Source organism: Parus major, chromosome 3 (assembly GCF_001522545.3).
Source record: "Parus major isolate Abel chromosome 3, Parus_major1.1, whole genome shotgun sequence".
NCBI lineage: Eukaryota > Metazoa > Chordata > Aves > Passeriformes > Paridae > Parus > Parus major.
This window is the reverse complement of record NC_031770.1, coordinates 83,816,387-83,835,885: the sequence shown is the minus strand read 5'-3', so window position 1 is coordinate 83,835,885 and position 19,499 is coordinate 83,816,387. Positions and strand designations below refer to the sequence as shown.

Below are 19,499 nucleotides of genomic sequence, written 5' to 3'. Positions count from 1 at the left end.
GAAAGCCGGAGGAGGACGTGAGGAGGGCGGCGGTGCCGGTGCCAGCGCCGCGGCCGTGTGGCCGCCGGACGAGCCCGGGAGGCTGCGGGGTGAGAGGCGCGGCCGGCCCGGGTGCCCGGCGCGGGCAGGGGCAGCGGCGCAGCGCCTCGGACTCCGCCTCACCGGCACGGAGCTCCCCTCCCTCCCTCGCTCCCTCCCTCTCCAGCGCCAGGCTCGCAGCGGCGGAGCATCGCGGCGGCAGCACCCGCCCTTCCCGGCCGGCCGGCGGCGCGCACCGCCCCCCCGCTCCCGCACGCAGCCCGCCGGCGGCGATCCGGAGCCCTCCGCGCCACCGCACCCCCGCCCCGCACGCCCACCGCCGGGAGGATGGGCTGCGGGCGGCGGCGCGGCAGCCCCTGAGCTCCCCGAAGCCGCGGAAACAAAGGGACCGAGCAGCGGCAGCACCGGGCCGGGGTGGATGCAAGCAACCATGAAAGGCTGGGTCTCCGCCTCCTCCGCTGCTGCCAGAGAGCTGCCGGCTGCCGCTGCTCGGAGGACTACCCTGTGAAGGGGGCGGAGGAGAGGCTGGCTGGGTTCGCCGTGCAAAGGTAGAAGGTGTAAGGGAGAGGCGGAAAGAAAATGTCTTCTTCGGTGGGGCCCCGCGGCCCTCGCCCGCCCACGGTGCCCCCCCCGATGCAGGAGCTGCCCGACCTGAGCCACCTGACAGAGGAGGAGAGGAACATCATCATGGCAGTGATGGACCGGCAGAAAGAGGAGGAAGAAAAAGAAGAGGCCATGCTCAAGTAAGCAGACGCTAGTCATTCATTCATTCAGGCACTCATTCATGCACCGATCGCCGGCGGGCGGAGCGGGCGCTGCCACAGCGGGAGCCGGCCGGTGCCCGGAGCCAGCCGGCTTCGCCCTGCTCGGCGGGGCTGGCGCCGCGGAGACCCGGTCCCGCTCCGCTCCCGGCCCGTAACTTCCTCCTCCCCCACCCCGGGCAGCTCCTCCCTAGGCAGCACCGCCGGGAGAACCCGGCACGGCGGGACGGAGAGGGACGGCGGCCCTCCCCGCCCCGAGGGAGCCGGCGGCGCAGGGCGGGCGGAAACCCCGACACGGGGGTGAGGGGCGAGGTGGGATTCCTTTGGGGTCCCCAAAACCCCGCCTCTGCCAGGAGGGGCCGCTGGGTGGGGTTTCCCTCCGTGCGGGAGCCTCCACGGCTGCCGTGCTGCCCCCGCCTGGCTCGGCCCCCGCTGCCGCCCGCCGCGGGGCTGGGGCGGCTGCCCCCGCCCGGCACAGCCCCGGCCCCCGCTCCGCCCGCCGTGCCGCCGGTCTCGGCCCGCCCGCCGCCTGCTCCAGGGCGGGCAGCCCCGGGCAGCGGCGCGCTGTGGGGCAGCAGGGCGTTCGTAATTAGGAAATAGATGGAATTAGTCGCACTGCTCATTCCAGCGGGCGGGCGTGCTGGCGGGACGGCGGGGGAGTGGGTTTATCCCGCTGCCGGCGGCACGGGGAGGGGTGCGGGGAGCGCGGGGTGTGGGTAGGTGCCATGTTTGGAAACCAGATCCCCACAGCCTCTTTTGAACCTTTTCCCTCACCCCCTCGTCCCTGCCAAACATCGCATGTGATCGCATTTTTTAGCCTCCTCCGTCAGTCGGAGGCTTCAAACGTAGCGTTGCTGAATCGCCTACTGCGAGTGATGAGAATAAACAGATTGGAGTCGTGGCCTGTGGAGGAGAATCACGGTTTCTCCTCTTCTGACAGCCCGTCAGGCCTGTTCGCTCCGGGCGGGAGGTGGTGGGAGAGGTGACTGGAACAGTGCGAGCCTCTGACGCCACGCAGACCCTCCGTGCCACAGGAGGTGTATCCTTACCTCACTGTCGCCTGCTTGCGTGCACCTGTGCTCGGAAGGGATGCGCTGAAGGTGTGACGTGATCTGGGTGTTTCTTTCGGCTGCATCGGAAATAGCCGCTTGAGCGATGCGGGTGCCAGCTCTTCCCCACGGCTGGGGACCAAACCCCCGCAGGCTCCCGACTTCGGCCCCGTGCGCCGTGCGTGGTGAAGCTGGGACAGCGTTTTGGTACACTCTTGTCCCTGTCCCTTCCTATTCGTTCTTGACTCTGAATTTTAACGGGGGCTACTAGAGATCCTTGCAGTGGTGGGTACTGAGGCCCAGCTGCCAGTGCTGGGCTGGCTAGGAGCTGTCCGGCACCGTGGTGCTTGATCTCAGTTCAAGACGGAAGAGTTCAGTTTGCTGTTGCAGTTCATTGTGCTTGGGGTGTGGCTACCCTTGGAAGTGGGGTGATTGGAATGAGAAATGTTCCGTGAAAATGCGTTGTGTTAGTCACTGTGGGGGAACGTGAGTGAAGGATCCCTCCTCAGTTTCTATTCATCAGAAAAAAATTAAATAAAGGAGTAGCTCAAAGGCTCTAAACTATATGTATCCTTCTGTTCCTTGTCCTCCAGCACAGCTACTTTTCTACAAATATTTAGCTTTTATTCAGTGAAGAAGATTACTGGTTCTGTGATAATGTTGTAGAGGAATACTATAAATCTTAAGTCACTGTGAGAATCAACTTCCGTTGGTAAAGATAGTATTTTCTCAGCCCTATTCTTGTTAACATTGGGTAGAGGATAACTTTTCCTCCTTTTTTCACTTCCCCCGCCCCCCCCCCCCCCCCCCCCCCCCCCTTTTTTTTTTTTTCATTGGTGTTTCTGAATTCTGGACTGATATTTCCTTTCCTATGAGATTCTGGGAATCTTCAGCAGTTTAACTAAATGAACTTTGGATACTTCAAATAAAATTTTTAGAAGAGGGCAAAAATGGTGCTTTGTGAATTCAACTAGAAATTACTTTATATTATCTTTAAATTTTTGTGATATCCAAATTTAAAAGTTAATTTCCCTACAAAAGTTCTTTCAAATAATAACAGGCTATATCCTCCACTGGCCTGAGAAACTGTGATGTTAGATTTCTGTCTTTATTTAAAGAGGCAGAAATTAAGGGAAAATACATTGGAAAACTTAGAAACCTGTATATTTGCTTTAGCTGTATCGTTAGTTTGTAAAAATCAAGTCACAGCAAATATTTTTCTTATGAGAGAGCCATTAGATTTTCTGAAATAATTTGCTTTTTCTGTATGCTGAGTGCTTACTTTCTTTTTGGGATAAGAGTTTGACACACCTTTCCATTGAGTAATTCTTTTCAGACTGGAATTTTGACAAGAATTTACTTCCATAATTTTATGAAGGGTTGTTACAAATATACAGTGGTACTATCAGATGACACAGCTATATTATAAAAGTCAGATATCATCACCACTCCTTCCTATTATCTTTGTTAAAAGATTTTCTGATTATCCAAATGTCTCAACAAAACTGCCACCAGTTTTCATTAAAACCACCTGGTGGAGAAATGTTTCCATCTGTAACACCCACATGCAAATCTGTAATTTTCCCTGAAAGTGAAGCTGAGAATCAGTGCTGCAAACTAGGCTACCTTCAATCCTGGGCTGATCAGAGGCCGGATATGTGCTGTCTCATGAATCATAAGGGCTAAAATGGGTGCAGCATTTCTCTCCTGTTCTGGATGTCCTGATAGCAATGAAAGTTTCTAAAACAGTACTTGGAATTTTCCTTTCCATCACTCCTCATAGCAGAAAGCCATAGGAAGAAATATTGGTTAAATGACTATATTCTTCATACAGTGGTCATAAAATTGTGGATCCAGGGGAATTTGAAGTGCTTCTGTAAGTGGACTTATATGGATTTCCAGAGAAGTGAAAGCAGTTGGGGTCATCGTTAAAGAGGCTGTGTCCCTCTCCTTTGGGTCTGTACCTCTGTGTCTTCCTGATCCCTGTTTCTGATTGTGAGCTAAAAGCCTTCTTGTAAACCCTGTCTGCCAGTTCCCGCTGACATCAGCACGTACTGCAGCATGCCAGCCTGTGAACGGGGTGCTGTTACAGGGTACAGAACTGGACACTGAGCTGTTTTCACTGCTTGCACTGGAGCATTACAAATGCCCCCTTTGGTTTGAGACCACCTGCTTTGCTGCTTGCCAGGAACTTTCCCTATCTGTCATTTTGTTGAGTTTCCTTCAGCAGTGTGGGACTAACAGAGCTTGTAACCTCCTTAGGATAAAGATGTGCATCTTACCCTGGTCAGTGTGACTTTCTTTTTCTAGGCATGCCTGGTCAGTGGCAAGGGACCTCGTCTTTCCCATACCCTTCTGATATCAGATTTCACACTGCTGTGGGTGGTGTTTGTGGAAGTGGAACACTTTGCTGTCCTATGACTTGTTGAATACCATGGAGCAACGTGTTGAGGAGTTTGGGTGTTTGTAAAGGATCCATCTTTTGCATGTTTTACGAACAGGAAGGAACACTTTGCTATTAACTGATTGCCTTGAAATTTCCTTCACATCTAAAGGCAGGTTCTGCATTCCTTCTGTAATAGGGACAGTGTCACCAGGTATTCCTGAGCCCATATCCATGCCTTCATTTGATGAACTGTGGTCCACGTCTGTTGCATGGCACTGAAGACTGAAATCCACATAAACACTTTGCTGCTTGCTAGGCACTAAGTAGAAACTGAAACCTCTTCAGTGCAGTCTCACAGTCTGGGAGTAGGAAGCAGGTCCTCTATCTCATCTTGGAGCTTCAGAGCTTTGTGTTTTGTTCTTCTGTGGCTGGGAGAGCATCACTTTCCTATTTGCCACACCTTTGAAAGCTGCATGGAGAGCAGCTCATAGTACTCAATCTTAGACACCCAAGCTTTTTCTGTTCTTTTTATGAATAAATATTTGCATAGAGCAAAATTTAGTAAAATGGCCTCCTTTGCAGACTAATTCACATTGGAGGCATTTTTTCCTGTTTTGTTTGGTAGATATTCCTGTAGCTGGAAGGGAAGAGTTTCATGTTGAGTGACTAATGTCTAGCCTGAAGTCCAGATATTGCTCAACAGGTGACTGATGTGACTAAAAAATTGTGAAGAAGCATGAAAGGGTAAGTTTTCAATGAGACTGAAGAGAGAAACAAACTGTCATTTGCAAAAGTGTGTGTGTAAAATGGAAAGAAAAAATAGTTCAAAGGCTTAGAGTGTACATTTAAACACTAGGTAGCCTGAGGCAACTATTTTGCTTGTGGGTATAAGGTGCCTTGAATTGAAAAAAACACAGTTATGTACAGCAAACTTCAGTCACAGAGAAATCACATAATTATATATGTGTGTGTACTTAGGCTGAAGTTTGCTTATATGTAGTTGTGTGCCTTATCTTGTTGGGTTAGGCAAGTACTAAGTGGAAACTATGGTAACTGAGAACACAGCTAGTTGAGTTCCAGATAGGAAGTGGTTCCTAGTTACCACAATGTTCATTTGCTGGAGCACACTTAAGTGGGGATAAAAGCTCTTACTAAGATTCTGATGGGACATAAAGAAGGCTGTGGAGTTGTTGGCTGAGGTAGTTGCAGTAAGAGGAAAGTTAACTAAGACACGGGAAGTGCTTTGTAGTTTTGTAACTCTAATTAGTTAGAGTTACTCAAAGAGCAGCTTGAGTAGAGGAGGTAGTACATACTTGAAACTTTCCCATCTTAAAAGTTATCTCAAGATTTTTCATGGCAGTTAATAATTAGGGAGAATTTGTTGCTAACGCTCTATTTTGACCACCTAGTATTGCACACAAGCATGATTTTAATTTCAGGTCTCCAGAATCAATAGGGATATTGCAGCTGCTCATGTTTCAGGGCTGCTAAATCCCAGTCACTTGGAGTTGGTGAGAATATCTGTTTCAGGGTTTGCAAAGTAACTTCCCTATAATTTCCTTGGGGCACTGAAAGCTTCCAGCTTTCACTGCTGTGTAATTGAAAATTGAGGCTTGTGCTCTCAACCAGTTTCCTGGAGACAGTGTCTTCTCCCTTTCCAGCACTTGGACCACACCTAACATTGTCAGAAAACACTGACTACTGCTCAGTGTGGTAGCTGCTGCCATCCTCATTTTGTATAATACTTACAGGCAGCAGGATGAAGTACGGTTCCAAGACCTTCTTAGGCTGTATGCTGTAAGTCCCCTGATAATAACTGCCCTTCCATAAGAAGTAGGGAAGGAAGAGGTAGGATGATTTTTCCTCCTTTCAGTTGAAACTGGGCCACTTTCCAGAAATAAAAGTGAGAGTGAAGGGGCCATCTTCAGGAAGTCTGTCTTTATCTTATCTCTAGTATGAAGGGTCGAAAGCCTGTCTTTAATCCCACTGAGAAACAATGGAGGAATTGAGAGTTCTGGGAACTGGTTGTGCATTTGGCACCAAGGACTTAGAGGATAAAATAGATAAACAATACCAAGACTCTCTCCTCTGATTCAGCCTCCCTCTTATTTATTCTTTCCATGGCTGCATGAATCTCACTTTCTCTGCAGCAGAGCAGGAGGAATGGAGGCTTCTGCTTGAAAGCCTTTATTTCTTCCTTTGTACTTAAAGCAGTTTGGATCCACCATGTTTCAGACACTATGGTGGTGCAGGGAGTAAGTAGGTTGCTTTCTGTGTGCATGGGTATTTTAAGCCTCTCAAATCACCCAGAAAGACTGTTCAAATATTACCTTGCACCTCTTACTGGCAGTGCCAGCTCTGCTCCTGACACTTGAGTGTACAAATCCATGATGGAACAATTTTACTTCTGGAGATCGTCTGGTACAACCCCCTACTCAAAGCAGGGCCACCTGCCGCAGGTAGCCCAGGACCAAGTGCAGATGGCTTTGGAGTATCTCCAAGGATGGAGACTCCACAGTCTCTCTGATAGTCTTTTCCAGTGTTCAGCTACCCTCAAGTAATAATTTAGATGGAACTTCCTGTGTTTCAGTTTGTGTCCATTGCTTCTGGTCCAGCCACCGGGTGACACTAGGAAGTGTTTGGCTCGTCTTCTTTAGTCCTCCCTGCTGGGAATTTACATGTGTACAAATCCTTCTGGGTCTTCTTTCCTCAGGCTGAACAGACCCCAGTCTCTCAGCCTTTTCTCATGTAAGGTGCTCCTGTTGCTTGTCTGTATTCATGGCACCTTGCAGCACTGGCTCCAGCATGTCTTTCTTATATTGAGGAGCCCAAAACTAGATTTATCATCCAGATGTGGTAGAGAGCAAAAATCACTACTTTCAGTCTGCTGGTGATGCTTTTCCAGTGCAGCCCAGGATGGCATTGGCCTTCTTTGCTGTAAGCATATGTTGCTGGCTCACATTCAGCTTGGTCTTGACCAGGAATTCTCAGTTGCTTTTCTGAAGAGCTTCTTTCCAGTTGGTTGGCCCCTGGGATTATTCTCCTTGTGCAAGATTTGGCATGTTCTTATGCTGTATGTTTTCAGGCTTACAAGAGAGACCAGTATCTAAACATGTTCTCAAATCATTCAGGGAAGGAATTGGTTTGGTCACTGCTCCTCAGTCTTTTCTCTTTACTGCCCAAGGCCTTTGCTCAGAGAGGAGGAGAGAGAATTGAACAGTGCAAAAACTGTTATGGCCTTTTGGCCAATAGAAGCATCAGAATGAATTTAAAAACATTTGAAGCTCCAAGTTTTCATCAGTCTGAGAGGGCAGGTATGGTCATAAAGGTGTTTTGATAAAGCAGACAACTTGTGGTGACCTCAGAATTGCAAGGAGTGTTTTCATGCCTTTCAGGGTATTTTGGAGAATTGATAGTGATTTTTTCACCACTTGAGGGTGGACTGAGTTTTCTAAGGAGACTGAGGAGTCAAAACATACTCTCAACGGAACACAGTCACTAGCAAGGCAATTATGAGACAGTCATTGACTGATCTACTGGGCAGCCATCTCACTGCTGAGGAGGAGCAGGAGACTGTCAGCAGACAATAGCAGATTGATAGGCATTTCTTAAAAGCTACAGAAGAGGTAGCTTTACAGGGAGGTGATAGGGGATAACAGACAGTAATAAACATTCCTACCATCTTTTAGACACAGGCTTCAGATCAGTGTAAGTTGAACTTTCAGAACGCCTGAGATGCAAGCTGTTGTCCAGAGCTCTTTTCTGGCCTGAGTTTAAGTGGCTTTATTGGATGCACAGGGCATTATTTCTGCGCACATATCTTCCCACATGATTCTCCACTTGATGCAAGATTCTGCCTGAGCTTCATTGCTAGCTTTGTCTGACATTGCAGTAATACTTTCTAACTAAGAAGTCTGTCATTCTTCAAACTCAGGGCATTATCTGTGCCCTGCAGAAGGGTGAAGACAAAGACTGTGAAAGAACATGATCTCTGGGCAGGAACTTCTCAAAGTACAGAATTGTTATAAACCTTATCTTAAAAGGAATTATGCAGAAGAGGCTTCTTCATAGAGGGGGAGGGTACTATCCTGTTTATTTTTCTGGAAAATAGCAGGGGGAGAACAACATTAAGAGAGATTTGAAATTCTCAGTCTTGTCAATACCCTTTTATTTCTGAAGATTCATGCAAAGACTTTTTTGCATCCTTGGATAGGAAAGCATCTAACAAAGATGAAGCATGCTTCCTTCATCAAGCGGTTACTAAGCATTTTAGGACTTGATATTAATGCCTTAAGAAAAGGCTATTTAAAAATACTGCTGCCCTTGTATTCAAGCTTGTTGAAATGCAGGCATTATTGAAGGTGGAAAATGACAAAACTGAAATTCTGTTTTGAGTTGCCAATAATTAGAACTAATTATAATTTCTACTTCATTTTACTTTCTCCTTTGCTCTACCCACTGGTGGCTGCTGTATTTGTCTACTCTCCTGGGCCTATCAGTTTTAATTAATAGATGTTAGCATGCAATTATGTTTTAGGGGAAAAAGCTTGCGTGCCTATAATCTGACTTGAGTTCCCAGCAGTGATAAAACATGTAGAAAAATCCTATGTCATAAGTTACAAACACAGAGTGAGTAGTTTCATTTTGCTTTTTGAAAATACTTACATAAATTTAAAATTTGTGAAATGTTTTACACCTCACCAGATTTACATCTCTGTATGATTTGCCTCGGTCAAATCTAGGTATTAGATCTGTAAAGATGCAGATACCTTATCAGATACCTACATCTGTCAAGAATTATGGTTGTTTTATCTCTTATTTTTATACTTCACAGTATACCATAGGTATGGTGAAATATTATGCAATGTTTATAGTGTAGCTTAGTTTTGGAATCTAGACAGTAAATGTTAGTCAGACTTTTGATATTTGCAACAAGCAGCAGGAAAGAATATCACGATGAGTTTCATCTAATGGTTTCTTAGATAAGACAATTGATAGGATATCATTGTCATTTTCTGTAAAACTGAAGTAATCATCCTCAAAATTTGATTGCATGTCAGATACTTATGCCCAGAGAGAGTTTTAAGCAAAAAGCCATGTTCCAAATATACTTCCTGGCACCGTTACAGAGGCAAGAAGAGCTAGTTGCAATTTTCAGGATAATGACACACAAAACCATTCATACAGTTGCCACTTGAGAGGCATGAAAAGACACGGCATGATGAGTAGCTGTTTCCAGACAGTTCTAGATTTAATTAGAACACCTATTCAGGTACAAATTTCTGAATTTCTTCATATCATGTGTGTCTCATTTTCAGTGTCAGGAGTTTGTACACTTTGCCTATGGCAAGCACTGTTCATACTGTTGAAGCTAAGGGAATGTACCTGTCTGTATATGGAGTTTTTTCAGATATCTGTAATAAAAATGTAGTGTTAGAAATCTTTTAATGTTTTGGTCTGTCTTTCCTATATTAAGGCCACCTGGAATCACTGAAGATCAGTATATGCTCTGAGAGTTGCTTTTTGATCAGAGATGAACCTAGCAGATAGAACTACACTTTTTAGTGATGGATTTAGCAAATTAACTGCTTCAAATTTTGAGGATCTGAGCTATAACCACAAAATAATTTTCTGTGTATTTTGGGCTTTAGATAAATCTTAAATTATAGTAAATTTTAGAATGGTTGTTTAAATATCTTGCATCAAAATACAGTTATTTACTTTAAGATCCTTAATTGAGAGTGACTTTTTGAACTGCATGATATGAAATTTATTAGGACATTTCTCATAAATGGAGCACAGCCCAACAACACTATTTTAGTGTAAGTACTATTATATTGCAGGGAAAAAGGGTACTACTCTTTTAGCAAGAAGCAGAGCGCTCTGTTTGTTCTGAAAATTGCTAATGGAAGTCTTCACATGCTTGAATGACCTAAGTGTGAAGTGTCTTCTCAAGTGTTTCTCTAGGTTACCAATACTGCATACTCTGAATTGATCAAAGTGTTTATGCATACAAAACTCTGTCTTATGCTAGAAGGTCTAATAAAAGATGATATATTTTTTTCCAATCTTGTTTGGACTGTGAGCCTAGTGAGCACTAAAAATCGTGTAGGCACTGCTCATGAAGATTTTGTCTGCGTTTTTGTAAAATATATATAAATTTTAAAGTCCTTGAATATATTGTGAAGGGTTCAAAATCATATCCATAAACTAGGATTTTGTAATGCATCTATTGATACATCATGCTCTTTCCACATATTTAGAAAATCTATGGTCCTATACTATACAAACAATCCAGAGTTTTATCCATGAACTATTTACATCTCTGGGTAATAATCATGTTAAAGATTAAATGTTTAGTAATAGGATTTTGAAAGAAATGACAATGAAGCAGTTTATATAAGAAAAGGCCAGTTTGGAAGCTGGATGATTGAATATGTTTACTTGTGTTTTGAGCCATGATTTTTTAGTGTAAGTTTTCTTTCAGTGATTTCCATTGGTCTTGGAAAAAGCATCAAGAGCTATGCAAAACCACATGTAAGAGCTGTCTGAGCTTTCTCATCTTTTTTCTTTCCACAATTTATTTAGCACTTGCAAGTTCTAAGAAAGCAGAGTATTTTTTCATCTATATTCATTATTCTCTAGGTTTTTAATTAGCCTTTTATATGAGGTTATTTTCAAAGTAAAGTCGTTGCACTTTTGCTTATTTATAGTATTAAATTTAGAATAATTTTGGCATTTGACATCAGGAGACTAAATTTTGTACTGATTTATGATATTGCAAAGATGTAGATGAAAAAAATTTAAAGCTTGATCAGTAAAAGAATATAGAAACCTATGAGTATTTTAGTTACTCTAAGTGATAAGTCTTCTTGGTACTGTTATTGGTTGTAGAAAGTTTGACATTGCACAACAAACTTCTGCTATACAGTTTCATGTTCTGCTGGTCATGTGTTTTTAGCTATAGATGTAGAATGGGAAGGCAGCTGTTTGATGTAGCACGTGGAGCATGAGCTGAGGCAGTTTAAAAGACAGGAGAGAATTTATGAGGGCTCTAGATCATCCTAGTTTAACTCTATTGATTTTGGCCCAGGATGGTACGTGCAAAGTGACAGAGAAATGGTTTTGCACTTTATGGATGAGAATTAAAAGAGGCTTTATATGTGTATATGTGCTTGTGCCTAAGAATATGGAACTATGAATACCGCTGTACAGAAATATGTACAAGTTGCTTTATGGACTTTAATTGCAACGTTATGTTGCTTAACATTGCTGTAAACATGCAGAATGCATTGGTGAAAGTTGTTGAAGAGCTGAAAATTAGGAACTATATTGCCTGCAGTCATATCTCAAGGACAAGTGACAAAGTTGCTGCCATGGACCAGCAAAACATTGTATTTCTGTGGTCCCATGTCTCTGCTGAGTTTGATTAACTGTGTTGAGTCTCTGCCTTGAACAAGCCTCACTGGAAGCACATCTGTTAACTGGAGTAAAACCAAAGAGTTGTTCAGTCTGTTTAAATGGGATATGTCTGTGTAAATCTTGTGTTTTGCAGACCAAAGTGCATTTTACCCAAATGCATCTAATAATTGTTCAGTTACACCCCAAGCCTTACACAGAAAGTAAGAAACCTAAGAAAAGTGAAACCAAGGCGTGGCTATCTGCTTTTCTGGAGAAGCAACAACAACAACAAAAAAAAGCACCACATATTATTTATCACTGTTCAGAAGTGTATCTGTATTATTTTCTTACTTTGTGTTCTGCATACCCCTAACTTCCTGCAGTCATAATATTGTATGTTGTTTTCTGTTGGTTTCTCCAAGAACCTGTTTTTCAATATACTCACAGAAAGGAACTGTATTTACTCAAAGGTGGAAATTGCAGAATTATATGAATTGATTCTGCTAGTGTGTATGTGAAAAGTGTGTAAATTCCTTTGAGATTAAATGCACAGTACATTTTTCTTGTATTTCAGAGCAAAATTAGATATTGATTTTTTAATGAGAAATCTGTTCTAAGACTATAGAACCTCACTAATATATTATGATTCTTGTATTTTGTGTTTTTAGATGATTTGATATTGATTGTAGTTTTTAAATTTAAAAGCTCTCACTTTTTCAGCAAAATATCTTCATAATTTATCTTGAAAGGGGTTTTTCAATCTTCTTTCATCAGTTATGCACTCATCATAAAAAAAATATCAGCACAAGTTCTTGGGAGTTGACTGACCAGGGATTCAGCAGGAACTTACAGGTTTGTTCATTTGTAGCATCCCTTTTTCTAGTGGGCCTGTTTGAAGTTCTAAGCTGGTCCCTGTCCGACCAGGTTTAAGCAGTCCTTGTAGAAAAGGAGCTGGAGAGTTCTGGTTACATGGCTGGTGAGACCTTGCTCTATCTTGCATTCAGCCAAGGTGATCTGAGTCTTTCTTGCTTGGTTTTTGCTCTGTATGAGATCAAAAAGATAAAAGCTGAGATTTCTGTGATGTAAAGTAAAATTAATGACATGAACAATATGAGGGAAGAATCTTGAGGAGAACAGCAGCAACAGGAATGCTCCTTGAAATAGAGGGGTTTTGCCCTCTTAGTTTTTACTGGGTTTATAGTTTGGGAGTGCTTTCAGCTCTATCCTTGAAGAATTTACTATTTTGTGTTTTTTTTCTGCCTGCATATAAGAGTTTGCCATATTTCTCTGAAATTAAGACCTTCACAGAGTGATTCATGGTTTTGGTCTCATTCTGTTGGATTACTGCAGTGTATTGTACTGGGATTAGCCTTGAAACTTCCTGTTGATCCCATACTGTACCTTTTTACTTTTCCCTTTGCTTCCTATTTCTTTTCATCTTAATACAGAGCTTTCCTTCCTGTGTACTGGTAGACTAAGACCACAGAAAAAAGCTTTCTTTAAAGTAGAAAAGGCAGGTAACTTTCGCATACAGCTTTAGTGAAGAAGACCTACATTTGAAAGCTTTCTATGGAAGCCAAACTTTGATGAACTTTCTGTGAGGACAGCTCGCTAGCTATGTGAAAGTTGCAGAGGTGGAAAGGAAGTAGTCTTCCTGGCAATTTACTTAATGGTGTGAAATACCAGGCGTTAAAATTTGAAGACAGGCACTTGCATGTCTGGAATTCATAAATAAACCAAGAAAATCAATAAGTGACTTTGGCAACTGTCACTCTTTTGACTCCTTTGTCAGAGGCCAAGAACTGAATGAACAAGAAAATTATAAGTGTTTTCCCTGAAGGAAAAGGAAAAGGAGAAGTACATTTTCCTCCAGGCTAAAGCTGAGGCGACAGAGAGTACAGGAAAGATTTTATTGCTGTGTACTCTGCTGGCTTCACTGTGGCTGGATGCTGGGTGGACACTAAAGCTGCTCTGTTCCTCCCTTCCTCAGCTAGGCAGTGGAGAGAAAATATAATGAAAGGTTTCTGGGCAGGATGAGGGCAGGGGGAGATCACTGAACAGTTACTGTCCTGTGCAAAACAGACTCAGCTTGGGGAAATTAATTTAACTTACTGTCAGTCAGAATCAGAGTAGGATAATGATAAATAAAACCAAATCTTAAAACACTTTACCCCACTCTCTCCTTCTTACTGGGCTCAGCTTCACTCCTGATTTTCTCTGTCTTCTCCCTCAGACAAGCTTTGGGATGGGAAATGGGCACTGCAGTCATTCACATGTTATCTCTGCCATTCCTTCCTTTTCAGGGGAAAACTCCTCACAGTCTTCCCCAGCTCCAGTGCAGAACAGATTGTCTTAAGTGCCATCATGCAGTGTGTGTAGGACAACCAGGGGATCAGGCCCAGCCAGCCTGGGTTTAGGAAAGGCAGGTCCTGGATAACCAGCCTGGTCTCTTTTAATGACCAGGTGACCTGCCTAGTGCATGAGAGAAAAACTGGATGTAGTCTACCTGGACTTCAGTAAAGCCATTGACATAGACTTCCTCTGGAGGAAATGTCAGCCCATGGCTTAGACAGGTGACCTCTTATCTGGATTAAAACTGGCGGGATGGTCAGGCCCAGGGAGTTGTGGTGAATGGAGTCACAGGCAGCTGATGGCTGGTCCCCAGTGGCATTCTCCAGGACTCAGTATTGGGGCCAGTCCTGTTTAAGGTCTTTATCTGGTTAAGGAGATTGGGTGCACCCTCAGTAAGTTTACAGCCAGTGCCAAGTTGGATGGGTGTGCTGATCTGCTGGGGGGCAGGAAGGATCTGAACAGGAATGGCCAGCCAATGGGCCAGAGTCAACTGAATGAGGTTCAACAAGGCCAAGAGCTGGGTCTTGCACTTGGGTCACAGCAATGCCCTACAGTGCTACAGGCTGGGGCAGAGTGGCTGAAAAGCAACCCAGGGAAAAGCACCTGGGGGTGCTGGTTGACAGCATCTGAACATGAGCCAGTGTGCCCAGGTGTCCAAGAAAGCCAATGGCGTCCTGGCCTCTGTCAACAGCAGTGTGGCCAGCAGGACCAGGCTGTGACTATGCCCTTGTACTCTGCACTGGTGAGGCCTGACCTTGAGTCCTGTGTCCAGTTCTGGGCCCCTCACTGCAAGAAGGACACTGAGGGGCTGGAGTGAGTTCAGAGAAGAGCACTGGAGCTGGGGAAGGGTCTGGAGCACAAGTCCTATGAGGAGCAGCTGAGGGAGCTGGGGTTGTTTAATTCAGAGAAAAGGAGGCTCTGGGGAGATCTTACCACTCTCTACAACTCCCTGAAAGGAGTCTGTGGCCAGGTGGGAGTCAGGCTCTCCTCCCAGGCAACCAGTGACTGGAGAAGAGGAACTGGTGTCAAGCTATACCAGGGAAGGTTCAGGATGGACATCAGGAATAATTTCTTCATGAAGCGGGTGGTTAAGCATTGGAGTGAGGTGCCCAGGGAAGTGGTTGAGTCATTGTCCCTGGAAGTGTACAAGAAAGGTCTGGATGTGGCACTTTGTGCTAGGATTTAATTGACAGGGTGACATTTGGTGAAATGTTGGATTCAGTGATCTTAATTTTATGATTATGATCTTAATTCTATGATTATCCCAGCAGTGCTAACACTGATACTGAGGGACTTGGCCTTGGTGAGTGATGGGTCCATCTTGGAAGGCAGCTGGCGCTGACTCTGTTGGACATGGGGAAGGCTTCGAGCAGCTTCTCAAAGGAGTCACTCTAGATCACCAGCTACTAAAACCTTGCCACTCAAACCCAATGCCTCTCCATAGTTTGTCAGAATGTAGCAGTCTGCAAGTTTTTTTATGCTGTGTAGTTGAGCCTTTCTTATGTGGTAGCAAAATATCCTTTGGGGAGCTGCATACCAGGGCTATCAGCATCCAATTTTTATTAGTTCCCCAAATATGTTTTGTTTTATGTTGTAAGCCTGAAAAGTGCTACTTGAGTTTGTTCTCTAGAAGACAGTTCAAATCATGCCCTATAGTAATATGGTTCTCCCCAGCTGAATTAAAAAATGGTTTATAAAGTTATATGTTTCTTTATCTCATACTGTATTTTTCATTAAGGTTTTCAAGTTTACTTACCTTCCAGATGTTTAAATCATGGTGGTTATATGGATATATATTATATCTATATCTGACTTATTACATACAGTATGTCTAGGGCATCAGAGTTCAATCTGTAATATTTTAGGAACATGTGCAATTTTTCTTTTTTCTCATTCCAGGCATTATAATAATAGTCTTCATAAAATAAAATCTTAGCCAAATCAAGCTGAGTTAAGGAGCCTTTGTGAACATAATAAATTGCATTTCTGTTTAAGGTGAGCTTCCTGCAAAATTGTAAGGTAAATGCAGTGTTGTTCAGTGCAAATGTCATGCTCAGTTCATAAAAAGTTGCAGAGAGGACAAACTGCAGTCAGTGTTGAGAGATACAAAGCACTTTCCAGTCATGGCAGAGGGTATGTCTGCACCGTCCCTGGGGGTGTGGTGACAGTACTGAAGCTGGCCTGGTGTTTCCCAGGCGGGGAATTTGTTGTCTAAACACAGATGTCATCTGCTATTTGAGATGTCCATTGGTACTACTTCTTGACTTTAGGAGTGAGGAGTGGGTGGGAAGCTGGTTGCTTTTGTAAATAAGGTTTTGTAGCTGTGTGCAGCAGGGATTGGAGGGAGCCTGGAAGCAGGTGTTGGATTCTGGAGCTGACCAATGTGGAGCTCCCTTGAACACATCCTGAGTATTTCCTCAAGTCGAAGTGGTCTCCAGACTCTGCATGTTTCATTGCTGGAACACAGACAGCAGTGAAAAAGGTTTCAGCTCAGTCAGTGATTCTGACTGGGTTTTCAGACCTGTGTAGCAGTGTGCCACTTTCTTCAGATCCCTCCTGTATAATTCTTGAGATCACTATCTTTCCTTCGGGGATCTTTCATTTCTCAAATAGTATTATGGTTGAGGTTAGAGCATATTTCCTTCCACATGAGAAGCAGTACCTTTTGAATGTGAATTATCATTAAACTGCCATTAGTGAAACTTTGATTCTTTGATAACATCCTCATTTTATTTTATTGCATTAAACTTAAGCTCCACGTTAGCTAAGGTGTTTTGAATGCCCTCACAAGGTAACCACCAGATTAATGAGAGAAGCATGCAAAATAGTCAGCATTTTGCATTGTGCTGGCAAGGCTATTCACTAGAAAAGCTGTGGTTGCTTAGTTGCTGTGGGAGAAGAGAAATGGAGTGAGAGGATGAGAGTGCAGTCTATGGCCTTGTGAGGGACATCAGGAAAGGGGAAAGGACACAAGGAAGTGGGGAACTGCATGAAAGTACACGTCCCTTAAGGCACAAGAAGTTGGACTTAGAGGGGATTACAGGCAGTGCTGTGGGGATCAGTAGAAGAGGAATATATGACATGAGCAAGATGTTAGGGGAAGGCTGGAATTAGCTGGGATGGGAGTCTGGAAGTAGGCTGTGAGTGATGCAGCTAGATTCGTCTAGTACAGAACAAGCGTAAAATAGCACTTCTGCACACTGAGAATTGGGTAATGAAAAGTGATGGATCCTCTGGTAGCAGACCTGGGACTTGCTTATTTATGTGTCTGTTTCCCTTTGGGCTTGAACTGGAGATAGTTAAGCACATGAATCAGGAGGAGGTGAACATTTATTTTCAGTGTGATAATAAATAAATTAGAAGGCAAGTAGAAAACACAAAGGTTTAGAAATTCTGAGTGTAAGCCAGCTTCATGACTGTGAAGAGAAGGGTCTGAGTCATTAGGTTCAGGCACTTGAGGCTTGGCAGAGCTGCTTTCACAGATTTCAGCAGGCTCAGGTGGTACAGCAAGAGCGTCCGGAAACACAGGGTAGTTTGACTGAAGAAGGAAGTGCACAACTCAGTTCATTTGAATTCAACATTCCCAGAGAATAATAATTTTATAGTATTATCTAACTACTCCTTTGCTGCCCCATACCTTCCCACTAAAAGATAGATCCATGTAAGAGATCTGGTCTGATTTAAAAAGAGGATGGTTAGGTCTCCTTGTTTGTAGCAGAGGACTTTGAAACCAATCTCAACCACATCTTAGGGTTCCTAAAACCTAATGGTAGTAATCAACATTATTATTTTTCAAAGCAATTTGCTATGAAATTCAGTCTCAGAATTTTGGAGTATTTTTGAAGCTCCAGAACTGGTTTTGAGTACTTGGAATCTGGTTTAATCTTTTTACTCATAAGAATGCTTTCTCTGTTTAGGAAAGGGCCCCTGCTATGACAGGTGCTGTATGATGGAGTCTGTAGAAATGCCCTGAACCAGGATATTACCTTCCTAACAGAGTAAGCAGAGAGGAGTGAGATGAGATTTAAAGAGAACAAGTAGATCTGCTGTAAGGCAGCTCTAAATGTTTTGTTAGTCTCGGGGTTTATAGGCAGGGTGCCATGTCCCCTGCGTCTGTCCAGCCTTGTCATCTCCAGCCTGACATATTGGAGGTTATGTGCATGTACATATTAATCTGTGCAGGCTCAGTGCCTGAGGGAACGGTGAGTGTTTGTGTGTTTTTGTCTTTAATTAAAGGTGGCATCTCTGCTTTATTGGGTAGGTGAAGAATGGAACTAAAAAGAATTGATTAAATGGAAAGAAAAAGGAGTAAAGGATGTTGACATTTGAGGCAGGTACATCTAAAGTCTCAGCAGGTGAGGAGAAGGGTGAATAATGGAGGCCAAAGAGTTCACTGTACAGTAGAGACCTTAATCAGAATGTGTAAAGGTCCCTGCTTTGCTAAATCAGCAGCCGCTCTTGGCTGGGAAGACTCCTTGGCACTTTTCAGTAGTTTTTCCTCCAGTACCACACTCTGGTGTGTAGGGATAACTCTGGTCCCCAGGCAGTGTGTGGTGGTCTTCCTGGTGTATGTGTGGCTGTGCATATGCCTATCTTACACAGGAGTTTGGGAGACAGCAGTAGAAAACTTTGCTCCAGTTTTTAAGATACATCACATATGTGTATAATCTCATAGGCTGCATGGTGTCATTTGGGATGAGGAAGCATGCTTTAAGGTAGTCTTATTTTACTTCTGATTTGGTATTGTGGGCCAGGTTGGCCAGTTCTAGGACTGATCCCACCACCTGGAACATCTGGCTGTTCCTCTCTGCATTCTCCCCAGTGGTACAATGGAAAGGGAGTGGAGAGGGGAAACAGCATGTAAATCCTATAGAGGTGAAACAGAAGTCACTGCATTGATCCTGCACCATATGATCCATTCCCTGAAACAGCTGGAAAGGGGAAGAGGAGCATTTCCAGCTCTTTGTTGCCTTTCTCCCTCCAATGTAGAAATTCCCATTTGGCTACATTATGAATCTTAATACTGTGATAACACATAACCTTGACTCTCCTGGGCTGGTCTAGCTCTTTCTTTTCTAGATCTTGGAGAAAGTAATGAGTTTTCCAAAGTGATGAGAGATAAGCAGTAGTGTTATCTTGTATCTTGGCAGCCAGAAGATGGATATGGAAGAAGAAGCTAAGTGCATCAGTACTACATTTGAGAGGGGTGACGGGACACAGTCTTGGACTAAACTTCACTTTTGGTTGTTTTGAATGACCTTAAGATGTGGAATTTAATATGAAAAAGGTGTCTGCCCCAGTGTGCTTTTTAAGGCATGCACAATGAAATCTCAAACTGAAATAGATGTAATCATGTCTTCACAGCTACACAAGCAAGTGCTACTGGTCAAAGTGCTGCTGACCACAAGCGTGCACCTTTAGAAGCAGCAGTTCACCCTCTCAAAAAAACCCCCGCTCCTCAATGTGGGATATTCATTAGACAAAAAAAAAAAAAAAAAAAAAAAAAAAAAA

At 43.8% G+C, this 19,499-nt stretch overlaps 1 protein-coding gene across 24 annotated transcripts in view; it reads left to right on the top strand.

Moving 5' to 3' along the window:
• The first annotated feature begins 315 nt into the window (after window positions 1–315).
• The window catches only part of RIMS1 (regulating synaptic membrane exocytosis 1), a 302,405-nt gene continuing 283,221 nt past the window's right edge, over window positions 316–19,499 (top strand). For all 24 annotated transcript variants that reach the window (XM_015620669.1, XM_033512981.1, XM_033512971.1 and 21 more), the window contains exon 1: window positions 316–782. In XM_015620669.1, coding sequence (XP_015476155.1) covers window positions 619–782 — 164 coding nt within the window. In that variant the 5' untranslated portion in view covers window positions 316–618. The remainder of the gene's footprint in view (window positions 783–19,499) is intronic.